This window comes from Hydra viridissima, unplaced genomic scaffold (genome assembly GCF_058129835.1).
Source record: "Hydra viridissima isolate aposymbiotic clone 2 unplaced genomic scaffold, HvirCarnegie_v1 scaffold_3, whole genome shotgun sequence".
In the NCBI taxonomy this organism is placed as follows: Eukaryota; Metazoa; Cnidaria; class Hydrozoa; order Anthoathecata; family Hydridae; genus Hydra; species Hydra viridissima.
The window spans coordinates 660,462-677,265 of NW_028324302.1; the positions used below are offsets into that span (position 1 = coordinate 660,462).

The following is a 16,804-nucleotide window of genomic DNA, read 5'->3' on the forward strand; positions in this document are numbered from 1 at the left end:
TGCGTTTATTTGAGGACTAATTTTTTTTAACTTGTGCTCGCAAAGGTACATTCAATCGCTCATTATACAATCTGTTTTGTTATACCAGGATATTATGCTTGGCCTATTGTGTCAGTTAAAAAGCAGATAATGTAAATTGAAACGCATGATAAAATGCACGAAGCATTGAAGAGCTTTTATAGAGCAGAATAAATAGAAAGCTGATGTAATACAACGAAGGAAAACGGTCCACATTGTGAAACTGCTGTTCATGAAAAAAAATTATGTCATTAATGTGTATTGTTGAGTCTAATTATTATTAAAACATAGTAGGACTGAATACCATGTAAATTAATCAAACATTTTACGAGTTCGTTTCCAGTTCCGAACCAATGGCCCTAAAAACACAGCGATTGCTGCAATTACATTTCAATTCCGGTAAGTCGAACCTCTATGGGACCAAGGAATATCGGTTTGACTTAAAGAATGTTCGATTTAAGCGAAGAGTTTTTCACAATTGAACTTTCAAGGGGCCAAAGAAAGCAGTTTAGGATAATAAAAGTAAAGATAACTGGTATTCAACTTAAAGAAATTTAACTGAACAATTTAGGTACGTGTGCAAAATTTTTAAACTATTCAAATATTTAATTATTATACATCATTGTAAAGAGCTTTAAATCAGTATTTCGATGGTGAAAATTTCATAAAAAACTAATGATTCTACTAAAAGTTATGCCCATTTAAATGACAAAAATTCATTATAAGGAATGCTTAAGAAAACTGCAACCAACTTAAAAAATTAGCGTTCGGCTTACGGTGGTTTTATAATAGAACTTCATTGTTTAGTTTTTAACGCATTACTTTGCCTCGGTTATATTTTTATTCAACTAATAACAAAATATGTTTTTTTTGTGTGTATTTGTGTGTAAATCATGTTTTGAATACTTTAAAAAAATCATTTGGTACCTTTACTGCGTGCAAAAATAGAATATGAGCGTGTCATTATTTTTTAATGAAATTTGGCAGGTACATAGAAAATAGATATATGAAATTGATTCAAAAGTTAGAAAAAAACCCATCATCCCTTCAATGTCAATTCACTTTCAGAACAGGAATGAAGTTTTCAATAGCAATGAAATCACTAAAAACGTTAGTAACTGCAAAAAAAAAAACAAATTGCAATAAACTTACAACACTCTACTTCTAAAATATTATCTAAGTCAATATAAAATTCTTAATAAAAGACGAGAAAAATCCATCCTTACAACACCTACCTCGAGCACGCGGTAAAAAAATGGTCACAGATTTTATCTTTAAAATCGGTGCCGTAAATCGCAGATACGCATGTACCTAAACAATTGAAGCATCGGTAGTTCGGCAGTTAAGCGGCGTAAAATTAATTTTTTTACTGGAATAAACTCTACGGAGGTGAAAACGAAAACAATTAACATAAAATTTACGTTGTGAAACGTAAATGGAAAACCAAAACCAAAAAGAAAAGCGTGATACCAAAGAGACGTAAAAGTAATAATAATTCATGAATTTTTTAACTTTTTATTTTTTGCTAAATATACTACATATTTCCTTTATACTATAGATTTCCTTTATAATATTAAACATATTACAGTTATTATAAAAAATATATATGCTTATATGTATAATATTTTATACGTATACATTATATATTAAAATTAATTTTATTAGTTTATTCTGCACTGAATAGTTCGTTTTTATTTAGTAAGTAGTAAACAACAAGCAATTAACTACTTTTAAATTCATCTACTAGGGCCAATGCTATAAACAATTCGAAGTTTTTTTCGAGAAAAAAAATCTTTCGTAAAAACGCAATTTTTCACGTACGAAAAAAAGTTCGTAATCTCGAAGAATTTATCGCTGTTTGTATTTTTTTCGCCCATTGTTATAAAGCATAAAACGTAAACGTCACTAAAGTTCACGAACTTTTTTTATCCGTAATATATAGTAGTAATATAATAGTAATTTTTATTGTAACTTTTATTTATTAGGCCTACTTAATGAATTTAATTAGTCATTAAGTATGCTGTGCTGTCTATTCTATTTTTATGAATATTTTTAAATTCTAGTATTTGGTGTTTAAAAAATCTGTTTAAAATTAAAGTAGAAACATGAATTTAATTTTTTCGGATGAAGACTTAGATTTCGAAGTTGCAGAAAATGAGCTTCGCCACCGATTGCCTCGAGAGGTTGGTGTTTAAAACATTACTTAAAATTACTATATATATATTTTTTTTTAATGATTTTTTATCGAACAAAATCAGAAATCATACTAAATAGGCGCAGAAATTATATTTTTGTTTTGTTTTTCAATATCATTTTAGTTTAATGGTCGCTTTTTTAACGAAGATGCTTCTGACAACGTTTTTCGAGAGCAGTATCGAGTCCCAAGAGCTGTATTAGATTTTTTAGAAACTAGGCTTAAAGATGATTTGCAACATTATACTAAGCGAAATAAAAGCATTTCAGTACTTTTCCAAATAATGGTATTTCTTCATTTTATTGGCACAAATATTTTTTTTCATGTTCTCAGAGACTGTCATGGAATCTTTACCAACACAATTTATAGTATTATACAGTGTAGGAGAAGCTATTTTCAATGTTAGTGTATTAAGTTAATAAAACTATTGGAAGTATATATATATTTACATGAATGTAAAATCTTTATTTAGAAATATGATTGATTACATACTTATATTATGTTAATATATACTATATATTACATACTTATACTATAACATTTGTAAATATATATTTAAATATATATATATATATATATATATATATATATATATATATATATATATATATATATATATATATATATATATATACACATACATATATATACATATATATAAAATATAATGTAGCAATACATATTTTTATTTAAATAGTTTGCTAATTAAAACATACTAAGCTTCCCAAGAAGAACCTCTTTGTTTTCTCTTATTTATATTGCTAGTAACATTTTAAGTTCTTTAGACAGCATTTTATTTGTTGTGTATTTGTGTATTATTTTGTTGTGTATTTGTGTATTATATGGCATATTTATCGACTATTTATACTTTTCTTTAGTCAAACACTATGAAAAATTTGTTTAACCAGAATTACTATCGAAAACATTCATAAATAAGTATGGAATTTTAAATTCATACATGCATTGTTAACGAAGCACAACAAGGAACTGAATAATAGATTAAATGCAGTTTTTAAGTAATTAGTTTATTATGAAGTTACCAAAATCCTTTTGAGCTTTATCTATAAAATATCTGCATAAAAACACAAACAAAGAATGTTCAATGATTTTGAAGCGCTAACGTTATTCCAACAATGGCCGCCAAAAATCACGAAGAAAATATCTAAAATTGAGATCAAAAATCTATCTGAAGTTTTTTTTCGAAAAAACGCATTTTTTATCTGAAAAGGCAATTCCCTTGCTCGTTTATAGCATTGGATTTAATAGCAAAGTTTTTATCTTAAAAACGGAGTTTTTAGAATGTTTATAGCAATGGACTTTTTTTTTCTTCGCTTTTTACGGTAAAAACTTCGTGTTTTACGGAAAAAACTTCGTTTTTTATGTTTATAGCATTGGCCCCTGGTCTTTAGAATCATTATAGGAACTTTTTAAGTCTCCGCGAACGAGATCGCTAATGGCTTAAATAATAAATTTATTTTGCACTTATTTTACAACTGTAGGATTACCCTTAGAAAATAAATTGTAACGAAGATCGCTTTCAACGGTATTACTAAATATCAAAAACTTAACAGAAACATCAACTCAAACAAAATGCCGTGGTGTAAGATCAGTCGAAATGCTTCATTTGTTTCAATGCTGTCATTAACAATGTCATTTTTTATTGTGGAGCTTGTGGTCGGTTTTATGACTAAATCAATGGCTTTGGTTGCTGATTCTTTTCAGATGTTATCAGACGTTGTGTCAATGATTGTTGGCTTCGTTGCATTACACTGTTCCAAACGTAGTGAAACCACTAGTCGTTTTACATATGGTTGGGTTCGTGCTGAAGTAATCGGAGCTTTAGTCAACTCTGTGTTTCTTTCTGCTCTTTGTTTCAACAGTCTTATAGAATCACTTAGAAGATTTGCAATTCCAGAACAAGTAGAGCAGCCAAAACTTGTTTTTATTGTTGGTGCAATTGGTTTATTTGTAAATATAGTTGGGTTATTTCTTTTTCATCAGAATGGTGAAGGACATGGTCATTCAAACTCTTATGATCCAATCGAAAGGAGCCAAAACGATGAGGTTATAAATAATTTTGTAGCGGAAATGTCACAAGCTAATTGCAGTGTAGCAATTGTTCTTAATGATGATGAAAAAAACTCACGAGAGCTTGAAGCTGTCAAAGAAAAAAAGAATGATAAGAAAGTGCTTTCAAATTTTCTATGGTCAATTGGCAATCTGGGCAATCAAAGATTGCTGTAACCAGATAGGCGACCTAGTCAAAGTGCTTACAAAAGTGATGGTAAGATCGGCTATGAAATTGCAATGAATAAAGTAGTACTAAGTTTTTTCAACCATATAAATTTTATTACAGACTCAATGAGCATAAGCAAATTAATGCTTTTTTTTATGCTCTTCAAGTTGGTATTTGTAAACTCATATTTTTTTTACGTTTTGCACACAATTCGTCTTTTTTTCTTCAGGGTGTATGTTTTACAGCACAGCACATATCTTGAAACCTTTTTCATTACAACCAATATTATTCCTAATTATATATTATTGGACAATTTGGTTAACATTTGTAAATTGTGAAGGTGAGTTTCCACTCATCCGTTTTTGCTACGGGAAAGGGAAAGGGATGGGAAAATTAATCACTTGAGCATGCGCAGTGAATAATTTTCAAAATTAAATTACAAATTGCGCACGCTCACGTGATTAATTTTCCCTTCTCTTTCTTTTTCCCGTAGCAAAAACGGATGAGTGGAAACTCACCTTTACTATCATTTTATTTATACTGGCGCGGATCTAAGGGATGGCTATTGTGGCAATGGCCACATAGTTTAAAGTCCTACTGATTTATTAGAAAATGTATCTAATATTTATAAAAGATCTTTTAGAATTTTTCGGATACAATATGGAAATGATTTAGGGATTTGCTTACTTATTGAAAAGAATTTTAAAATATTTTGTAAGACTTGCGTAAGAATTTTTCATCTAACGACTGATTGAAGTAGGCCATACAGCTTAAATTTAACAGCAGCCACGTTAGTTTTGGGTTTATAAGCTTAAGGAATATTCCTAAAAGTTTAAATTTGGCGTAAATTACGGATTTTGGCTATAGAGATTCCTGCCAGGTTCTTATTATTCGTTACCGACATTTAAATGGTGAAAACTTCATAAAAAACGAATAATTCTACAAAAAGTTATGCACATTTAAGTAACAAAATTTCATAAGAAGGATTGCTTAAGAAAACTGCGACCAACATAAAAATTTCATGTTCGGCTAACGGCAGTTTTGTAATCGAACTTTATTGTTTATTTGCGCAATATTTTTCTTCCGTTAAGTTTTCATTCAACTCAACGCTTTAATAAAAAAAGCTATGTTAAAAATTTTTTTATTATTTTAATTAATTTATCATATTGATTAAAGAAATAAATTTTTTTTTATAATGAATTAAAAATTGATAATAGACTTTTATAAATTAGTATGATAAATATTGCGGATGCAAGCGTAATAATAACCTCTATGTAATTATAATATTATATTAGGCTCTAAGTAATTATAATATTATACCTTATTATACTTATATTATGTAATATTTTAAAATGTAATGAATACTGTGTATATAATTAAAGGCGTATTCCCTTACTATATATTATTTTATGCTGTGTACAGTGTGTATTTATATACCCAGCTAGAAAGTGAAAAGCGAACTTAAAGATTCATGGTTTTTTTAAGTTATACCTATTTTTCGTGATCCTGTTTTCGGATAGCACTTTAATAAAAGTAGTAATTGATTTATTTCGATTACTACTCCCCCCCCCCTCCCAAGAAATTGAACACTTCGATAAATCTAAATAGTTAAACAAAAAAAAACTCATTTGCTTAGTAATGTTTTTAACAGAATTGTGGCTGTGAAAATAGCCTTTTTCGTGATGATTGTGACTGCCTAATGTGAATAAGACGCATCTTTTCTATTTACCAAACAGCATTGACATCATAGATAGAAAATGTAGATTCTTGTCTTCTGAAGGTATCAATATCTACAGATGCAAAAGTCTAACTTTCAGCATGCTCTGATAAAACCTTGCAATAATAAACAAAATAAATTATATCTGGTATGCCCTAGGGTAAAAATAAATCAAAATAACTTAACTCCTGATGCATAACACATTTTACCATTTAAACTTCGATAGAAGTAAGTCGATCTCTTAATGTTTGCTTTGACAAATCCTCACAATAATACCTGAAATAAAATAGATGTAATATATAAAAATGATAATGAAAAAGTATAGATCTGTTCATAGACTAGCCATTAGAGGATGGCTAGTCTATGATCAAGTTATACTGATTTATTAAAATTACTAAACACCAGCATCTTGTTTAGTTAATGCATCAGCATCCAAGCAAATATTGGATGTCAATAACTTCCCCACTTCCTGAAATAAGATCTGGTATGTACAAATAATGAATGAGAGAAATATATATCATTTCATAACTTTACAAAAAAAAAAAAAAAAATGCTGGGAGGAGCATAATATATATAATAATTACATTTGCAAAAATATTTCTAACAATTTGACTCACCTATTATCTGTAAATGATATCTATTAACACAAGCATATAAACCATTTTACTTTTTATAATAAAACTTACCATACTATTATCAATTCAATCACAATTTGTTTATGATATCACCATATCACCGCTTATGATGTATGCAGAGAGTTGATATTTAGTCATATCGTACTCAACACCATCATCATCCTCATTCTCATTTAGTTTCCAATAAGAAACTATATATATGGCACTGTTCTTTTTTTTAATGCTAAAAAGTCTGCCATAGTATATATCTTGGCTGTTAGTGTCAGCATCATGCCACATGTGGCATATATTTCTTCCAACAGCAGTACCATTGAGAATGTCTTCAATATCTGCAGCCGCATTACTTTCCAAATCAGGAAACAGTTGCTTTATCTGCTGAGGCATGCAGGATTTTAATACTTTTTCTACTTTTCTTCTTTCTTTGTCCTCCTTAATTTTAATCATTTTCGCCATGCGTTTAATCAACTCCACCTTCATTTCTTCATGGCATTGTATGTTTGCTAACTGCTTTTTTCGGGCTAAGGAGATGGACCAAGCTATCAATTTATTTCGTACATCAGTTTGTTTTTTAGAAAGGAAATCAGTTGTCCTATTTTTGCTTGTGCGAATTTTTGATGACAAGAAACAAAGAGTGGCATTACAAGCTTTCTGTTTTGCAGCGCTAAACATACCTACAAGTTTTTCAGAGTCAATGTTATGAGGTCGTGCCGATAGTGTTTGGGAATTCAATTGATCAGTTGAGGTCATGTTGAACTGTCGCTCATACTGACGGTCAATAACACTAATGATAGCATTTAGGCAGCTAGCTAATGCGCATCTCATTTCTTTAGTCCTTGGGCAAAAGTCAATAATTGAATTAAAAACTGGATCATTGAGATCACCGCCAAAAAAGTCTGTTTTTTTGTGAATAAGGGAAAGGGCCATTGTGCTGCTTTCAACAAGTTCATTGCGAACATCTTTGACAACTTGAATGCCAGACAAGTAGTCAAGTCCATGACCTGATGCAACGTAGAACTTTTTCATCCAAGGACCAGTCAGTAGCTTTCCAATTAATGCTAGGGCACACATCTCACGGATACCTTAAATTAAATATAATATGTCATAAAGTATATGATTAGGTCATTATCACACCATAAACTCTAACCTGTTTCAGATGTGAAGTCTTGGAACAAACAATTTCTTAGTCCTCCACACAAAACTACTTCAGAAAACAGAAAACTTTGAAGTTTATGGAAGTGATGGATCAAAACTCCACATGTATGAAAAAGGATGTGCAGTCTATTTCCTCTTTTGCGTGGTATTAATCCTCTGGGCAGGCCATGTTTGTCCAAAAATTAACAAAGCCTTTTGGATCACCTTAAAAAAAAAAAATATCAGCAAGTGTGCAATGCAAAGAACTTGTTTGTATAATTGAAACAAGTATGCTAATCAACAAACTTTTTATGTTCAGAATATTATTCAAAACCATAATTTTATCAGCAAAACAATATTAAAGTAATAATATGATAAATAGTTTATTTACCTTTACCTTTATTTATTTACCTTTACTGTCCTTGTAACGGAGTTTATTGAGCTGAACAACAATGTTTGCTGCTAAGCAATCTCTGCCAAAAAGCTTGCCTTTTGAAGTTTCCAAGGCTTTAAGTGATGACTTGCAAGCAGTGGTGATTGTGTCTTAGGGATGAAGGTGACAGTTCAGTTCATTTAATGATTTCTGCCAAAAAATATTTAACTTTGTATCGTTGCATGGTTCACTGCCACTCTGTCACTCATTGTGTAAGCTATGTTGCCAATAATAGTGCTTCGTACATCAGTATATTGTTTCTGGTAAAAGCCACTATACATCTTAGCAAGATTATCCACAGACTTTGCAATATGATTCATATAGTCATAAGCTGTACCTCCAGCAAGTTGATCAATGGCTACAACCATACATAAAGATTTAGTTGTTAAGTGCACAACATTTACATGAACCCCCTTCTGGGTTGAAGTATCAAAACCAAGTGTCAAATTTTTTGTTGAGAATGCTATCTCAGCAGTCTGGAGTTCTGAAATAACACCTAGCCCACGCATCATCTGCTCCACAGTTGTGCGATGTGGAATTTCACTAAATATATATCCAGTGTGTTCTCCAACTTTATGAAGAAGTTGTGGCACACAGTGAGTAGGAACTTGACATGCCAACATGTCATAGATTATTGCCCTAATATTGCATGAGAAGACATTTTTATACTTGGTGTTTTGTACTTTTTGCTGAACTTGTTCTATCTTCTCCTGTAACTTAGGCATGTCATTCTGAAGGGCAGAAATCTCTACATTCTTTTCAGTAACTTGTTGGCGTAAGATGGTTTCTTCATTAGACAGCTTTGTTTGGGCAATTTCTTGCTGTTTTCTTAAACAAAAATTTGCAACTTGAAGCTTTTTTAACTGTAAGTTAAAATGTTGGAGTTTTAATTTATTCCTCAAACTTTTAATTGTCTTGTCTTTGCGAGCAATGCTCTCATAAAGATGTTTAAATCTAGCCCTTACCTTAGCTTTTTTCTTTAACACTTTTAACTGGTCAGCTCTTAACCTGGATAATGATGGTCTTGAATCAGATGAAGATAAAACACTAATATGTTTAGGAGATGAGTTAACTGACAAAGATGAAATAGTGTTACGTAGTTTTGAGGTGGACAGTAATGACTGTGCTGCTGGCAATACTGTCATTTGACAAAAGAAAAGCTTATTGCAAAAGTCAACAAAATGTTTAGAATCTCTTACAAAATTGCATACCCAGTTTTTTGATTCTTTAACAAGAAGTTTAATATGACTTCTACAAATCTTGAAGTCATAAAGCTTATTGACTTGTTCAATAGTTGCTTTTTGTGATTCATTATTGCTAATGAATATAAACAGTATATGTCCATTTCTACAGTCTATGTCTATTTGTGAAGGCAAAGTGAAGTTTGATGCTAGATATTTTTTTGCTGCACCACAAAACACGCGCATATTCTTTTTGGATCCCAAGATACCTTAAAATGTCAAGTATAATTATTTTTAAAATGAATAAAATTTTTTTTAAGAGAATAATATTTACTTTAATTTCATTTTTTTTCAAAAACAAAAATCACTTACTTATTTCTGTTTTAGACAAAAACACATAAATTGCTTTATAAGATGACAAAAGAGCACATAATTATTATTTGATAATAATTATGAGCAACTTTATTATAACATAAATATTATTTGCATGCTAAATTCTTTTTTTTAAAAAATGACCATATGATGCATCATATAATGCACACCATCACATACCTCATTCATTCATAATCATCATAAAAAATTTATCATAAATTATCAACAAATTCAAATATAAAATTAAACTATTGAATGATAGCATATTGTTATTAAATAATGCAATATTATTTAACAACATTAAACAATAACAATAAAATATATTTTAGTTTAAATAATTATGACAATATAATGCAAAGAGATTATTTTGAGCAAATAAGAGGTGCATCATATAGATACTTTTTTCAAATTATTAAGCTATTATGATGATATTCGTTTTTGTTTTTAAAGAAATTGGCTATAATAATGTTCTATTTCATTTTGTTAGAAAATCGTTGGAAGGGCCGCCCCCCCCTCAATCCCCCATTATATTGCGAAAAATATTAAGCTAAGGTACCTATTCTGCTACAAAAAATTAGGTGTCTGCTACATAATATTTTTCAATGAAATTTCGCATGCACATAAAAAAAATAGTTTTTAAACTTGGCCCAATACATTTAAAAAAAGACTCAATATACCTTTGATATCAATTTTATATCTGAACTACGACGAAGTTTTTCAGAACAGTTAATTCAATAATAGCAGTAATAACTGAAAAAAAATACAAACACAAAAATGAAGTTTAACTATTCTACTTTTTAAAAAATAAATATGTTGATATGAAATCCTAAAAAATAACACGACAAAATGCATTCTTAAACACATACGCCAAGTACAATAAAATGGTCGCAGATTTTGATTACAAAATCGCTGCCGTAATTGGATGGATACGCACATACCTACATATTGTTTTAGTGACTTATACAGATCCGCGCCCGTTATATCATATTGTTTTAGCAATTGATATTGTTGCTGTTGCCGTTTCTATTATTATTAGGCTTACTAGTATTACTTGTTTTTGCTGCTAATACTGTTGCTATAGTTTTTTTTTATTACCAAGACTGAACTTAATTATATAACTTATTGCCAATTTAAAAAAACCAATAATGCAATCCATATATATCATATAATCCATATAAGCGTATTATTTATTTGAGTAGTCACTTGGCTGATGAACCTAGTGTGACACCAATAATAATAGAAACCGACAAGCCTATTCATGCATATATACTATCAAGACTAAATTCAAGACTATATTGAACTGCAAATAACAGCATTATAATAATGACCATATCATATATTTCAAATATTTGGTATTGTTAAAAGAAACTTTGTTAAAATCTGACCACAAATGGAATATATGATTATCTTACATATTGTGAGGGCGGGGGTTTTTTGTATGTTTTTTATATTTTATAATTGAGACAACGTGGATGTGAATACTACTGGTTTTTTTTCTCTTACTTATATCCCTTAATGAATATTCTCAATTATTTCTCATCAATATATATTCTCTTAATATTAACTGATACAAATAACAATAAATTAACATAGATAACAACGCATATTTAAGGTCACTCAAAAATCTTTTCTCACCAACTCTTTTCATAAGGTTTTCTTTAAAATCTCCATAATTTCTTCTCATAAAATTTTCTTTAAATCTTCAAATATCCTTTTCTCTTAAAATCATTTTTAAAATCTCTTGAAATTCTTTTCTCATAGAATTCTTTCATAAGGAGAGTTACTCAAAATCTCTTAAAACTCTTTCTTAATACATCTTTAAAGACTCTTTTTAAAATAAATCATTTCATCAAATTTTTCTAAAAAATCTCCAAATCTTAAAATCCGTAAGATTTTATCAACCGTTCCTTTTCCATCGGTCCGCAAATTTTATTTTGAATTCTCGTACAGACTATAGGTTTCTGTTTCTTCATGTTCGTTTGGTACTTTTTTTTCAACTTCTGAGTCATAGTATTCTAAAACAGATTTTACTAGTTTTCTTTTTATTAGTTTTTGTATCTAGTTGTAATTAGCTCATATAATTGTATTTCTAGTCGCGTTTGCGAAAACAGTTCTAAACATTAATGGTAGGACTTATTCATATTTCTTGTAATCGAACATGTGTGCCCACCTAGTGTTTTGGTTGACTCACTTTTTTCTTCGTTCAAATGTAATATGTTTATGTAGGGTAAAACTTGAAGATAATGTTTATAATATTCTCATTTTCCCTCCTCACAATATATTTTCAAGACTAATTATCTCAAAATAAATAAACATTGCATGATTGTAGTATATGACATTAATGTAACATACTTCAAGCATGTGGCATTTACTTATTTTCAGATTAGTGCCGCTGCAAGTAGCCATAACAACTATTGATAGTCTCCATCCAATATGGCTATAGTAATTTGTTGTTTACTTTGGCGAGACCACCGATCAGAAGGTGGAACTTGTTTTTATAATTTGGTTTTGTTTTGGCTACCGTTTTTCTATATACTCTTATAGTTAACACTCTTCTCAGTTACTTAGATTTTTAAAATTTAATTTTAGGAATTCATTCATCAACAATCCAGTTAGAGTTTTCTAAAAACCATAAAGATTCCTTTGAATGTCAAGAAGAACCAAATGTTTCCACCTACTCCATATCCAAAGAGTCAAACAATGAAGAAAACAAAAATGTTTTGTTAAATAGAGAGATAGTTTGTGAGAAGGAATCAGCTGTGTTTGTGATCCAAACTATACTCTAATATTCTAGCCAGTATTAGATTTCTAATTGGAGCGTTCCTCTTGTTGTTACTAGTGTAATATTTATAAATTAGAGTTTATGTTGTTACTAATTTACTGCATCATATAAGTTCTCTCTTGTTTTGCTTATCAGTTTTGTTGTTATCCTTGAAAAATTTTAAACCGACAATTTTTTCTCTTTGTAAATATTCGCCTTTTCAATTTATGATTGATAAACTTTTAGTGTTAAATAGTTTGTAAATAAAAATTTTAGTGTAGATTTTAAAAAAATGTTTTATTAAGTTATCTTTTTTACTAAAGTAGAAAATAATATTAGTAGGAGAGAATTGCGAGTTGACCCGGACAAAAATATTATAAAGCTGAAACTTTGCACAGAGTAAGTAGACAGTCTCTGGATGAGCGTAAAAAAAAGCCCCGTTGATTGCGCTACGGGAACATCCCTTTTGGGGCAATTTGGGGCAAAAAGTAGGCTAATTTTGACAACACCAAAATATAATTATATATCGTTGAATTGAGAATTTTATGCTGATCAGTATTTATATAAGAACTATGAATTGAAAGCAATTGTTTTTTAAGTTATTTACGTTTGAAAAGTGTAAAAGTGTTAAAAGTGAATGCCGCGCAAAACTTCATTCGATTTTTTGTTTTCAAAAGAAAATTTTTACTGCGAAAAACTTAATCATTTCTTTTGTTTTTTTATAACAAAAGTTTTCAATGAAACATTTTGTATGAGTGGATAATTAAGTTTTACTCCGAAAAAAGGTTTCGTCTTATTATATTGAAACTATTATATGGAAAAGTAAAACTTACAAGTTAAATGTTACGTGTAGTAAAAGTTTTTACATTTGAAAAAAAAAAGAATGCGGTTTGTATATTGTGTAAGCTTGGGTTTGACAAAGAAAGTTATGTCAAAGTATATGGAAAAGGTCTCAAAACATTGATTCGATTAAGCGAAGAACGGAGTATGAATGAACTATGCAGGCTAAAATTTGTTTAAATATACAATCTTATAAAAAAGATTTTTCGCGCAGTTTGTTAAACTAATTAATTAACTTAAATTAATAGTTCATTAATATTCAAAAAAAATCGAATCATTTCAAATTAGGGGCTGCCCATTATTTACGTCAACAAAATAGGGAGGAAGTGGGTCTGAACTTTTTTGACAATTGTGACACTGGGGAGGGGGAGGTCAAGTAAAGTTGACATCAACAATGTTTTTTTTTTTTGTTTTTTTTTCAATTTTATTACTCAAACAACATAAAACTAGGTTAAGTTTTAATTCTAAACTCAATTGTAACGTAGCTATAATTTGAGAAAGATTTTTGCATATTTTTAGTTTTCTTAGAGACCAGTTCCGACAGAACACGCATAATAGTACAATAGTACTAGTCCATCATAGCTGTAGAAGAAAGTTTGTGGATAGTCGTAAAGCTCAATCATTATCTGTTCCAAGAAAGAAACTACGATCCTCATTTGAAGAGGTATTTGATTGGAAATCAAAATGTTTTCTTTGTACTAAAAAGGTAGATCACAAACATTCCCTGATTTCTAAAGTTGAGACCATACCATTGATAAAAAAAATGATTGAACGTTCATTGAATCGAGAGGATGATTGGGGAAATGCTGTACATTCTCGTTTGATGTCTTGTTATGATCTTGTAGCGGAAGGAGCTATTTATCATATTTCGTGTATGAACAACTTCAGGCTTAAAACTAAAAGCGACAACCAACGTGGACGCCCATTAGATCTCATTATGTTTGAAAATTTTGAGAAACTCTGTTTCTGGTTAGAAGAAGAAACTGACTGCGAACTTTATACTCTTTCAGATGTGCACATTAAAATGAAAGAACTTAGTAATGGCTATCCGTGTTACTTGAAGAAATCTTTAAAACGAAAATTACTTGAACATTATCGTGATCATATTTTTTTTGGAGAACTCTCTGGTCAATCTAATTTAGTTTGTTTCAGAGATATGGCTTCTTTTGTTATATCAAAGTTTCAAAAGAAGAAAGGATATGGGTGATATTGAATATGGACTCAAATGGGTTTCAAAGAGTTTACAGCTATTTCTAAGCCATTTAATTTCAGTTGAGCTTCGACAAATTAGTTTAGGACAATGCATTGCTCAAGCTTCGCGACCAAGATCTATGATAGCACCGATTCCATTTGGAATTGGAGTAGATATTGATAAATCTTTTGGAACAAAATGGTTTGTGGATCACCTTTACAAATTTGGATTTTCAATTTCCTCCGATGAAGTTAAGTTGTTCAAGTTATCTGCTGCAGTTAGTAGAGTAAATGCCGCGCAAGAACAAGAGTCGAAATTTCTACATTGGGTCGCTGATAATGTAGATCACAACATTCGAACATTGACCGGAAAAGGAACGTTTCACGGAATGGGTTTAATATCAATATGTTCGTCTTCTAAATGCAATTATGAAAGCATAACACGTTTGAAACACAAGTCTATTAAAAATTTATCTGATATGTCTTTAAAAATAACGCTTTATCACGGATCAAGCTATCTGGGTTTTTTAAATGTAAGTTTTAAACCAATAAAAGATATTGTTATCTGAAGTATTGATCTTATTTGGCATGTAGCATGGTTTTTTAATTCAAGAAATAATCCGCGCCCAAACTGGTCAGGTTATATGATGCATACTACATCACAATCAAAAACAGTTAATGAAAAAGCATCCATAAAATTTTTACCTATTATTGACTTAAATTCTTCAGATGAAGCATGCATATATTCTACACTATTGTTCATTATTGATGAAGCCAATAAATATAAAATAGTTACTCCCCGCGTTACGTTTGATCAGCCATTATGGCAGAAAGCGTTTGGTGTTATAAAAGATCAGAACCTCAATATAGTATGTCGACTCGGAGGGTTTTACACAATGATGAGCTTTCTCGGAAGCATTGGAAAACTAATGGCAGGGACTGGCCTGGAAGAAGTTTTAAAACAAGTTTACTCTGAAGATACAGTAAAACATATGCTTAAAGGAAAAGCTGTTGCAAGAGCTTTAAGAGGTCACATGTTGGTCCAGAGTGCATTGATGAGTCATATTATAGATATTTTAGTTGACGAATCAAAACTAGATATATCCGGACTTGAATGCACTTATAAAATCGCAATGCAAAATGGTATGAATGAGGGAGAGTTAATCAGACTTGGTAATACAGATGCTTTCAAAAATATTGAATGTGCCATATTAACCTATACGGAAAAGAAGTCATATGAATCACGCACTGCAAAACTTTGGATCTTGTACATATACTATATTAGTATCATAAAGAAATTTTTAGTTGCAGAGAGAACTTGTAACTGGTACTTGCATCTTCAAACAATCTCAAAAATGCTAAACTTATTTGCCGCATCAGGGCATTCAAACTATGCCAAGTGCTCCAGGTTATATTTGCAAGAAATGCAATACCTTTCAGAAACGAATCCATGGTTACATCAACAATTTTTAGATGGTCGTCACGCAGTGCACCGATCTGAAAGGTATTGGGCTGGCCTATCTTCTGATCTTGTAATAGAGCAGACCCTGATGCGGTCTTTAAAATGCAATGGTGTTTTAACTAGAGGTAGAGGATTTGATGAAAATGTACGCAACCTATGGACAATGAGCATCTGTTATTCTGCAAGTGTTCATAAAGCAATGCATAAATTATCTGGATTTGACATCGGAGTTACGGAAAGCAATAAAGAAATGGGTATTAAAAGATTAGTATGTGATTATGAACATTGTGAGTTGTTTTGACTGGTTTTCTGTAAGAAATCCATTCAATACTGTCGATAGAAATCTATATTCATTATCTACGGGTCTTGTGTCAGTCAATGGTGAAGATCTTGTCAATTGTGACGAGGCTGATAGCATAGGTGTTCGTCTACAAACATTTCTCAACGGCCTTAAGTTCAATGAAGCAAAGTTTAAAAAGAAGAATACATTTTTTTCTTTAGATGTTTTGACCAATAGCGTAAAACTAGACAAACAAACTGATTGTTGTGTCGATCCAACACTCCTTTTTAATAGACTTGCAGCAATTGCAGAAAGAGAGGATGACGTTGAACTATATTTTGATTATGAGCTTA

General features: G+C 30.3%; 1 protein-coding gene and 2 pseudogenes across 1 annotated transcript; 2 read left to right on the top strand and 1 right to left on the bottom strand.

Annotated features, from left to right (window-relative positions):
* The first annotated feature begins 1,937 nt into the window (after nucleotides 1-1,937).
* Nucleotides 1,938-2,640, top strand: LOC149890502 (uncharacterized). The gene is made up of 2 exons (XM_090083476.1): nucleotides 1,938-2,201; nucleotides 2,337-2,640. The coding sequence occupies exons 1-2, from the start codon at nucleotides 2,124-2,126 to the stop codon at nucleotides 2,616-2,618; spliced, it is 360 nt and encodes a 119-aa protein (XP_089939602.1). The 5' UTR covers nucleotides 1,938-2,123; the 3' UTR covers nucleotides 2,619-2,640.
* A 1,103-nt stretch (nucleotides 2,641-3,743) lies between these two features.
* On the top strand, nucleotides 3,744-4,667 carry LOC149890503 (uncharacterized; annotated as a pseudogene).
* A 2,672-nt stretch (nucleotides 4,668-7,339) lies between these two features.
* On the bottom strand, nucleotides 7,340-9,803 carry LOC149890504 (uncharacterized; annotated as a pseudogene).
* Nucleotides 9,804-16,804: the final 7,001 nt, after the last annotated feature.

Bases quoted from the DNA above. Each gene is read 5' to 3' on its own strand.
- LOC149890502 (XM_090083476.1), top strand. From the start codon at position 2,124: ATGAATTTAATTTTTTCGGATGAAGACTTAGATTTCGAAGTTGCAGAA. The intron at 2,202-2,336 runs GTTGGTGTTTAA...ATATCATTTTAG, and splicing joins GCCACCGATTGCCTCGAGAG to TTTAATGGTCGCTTTTTTAA.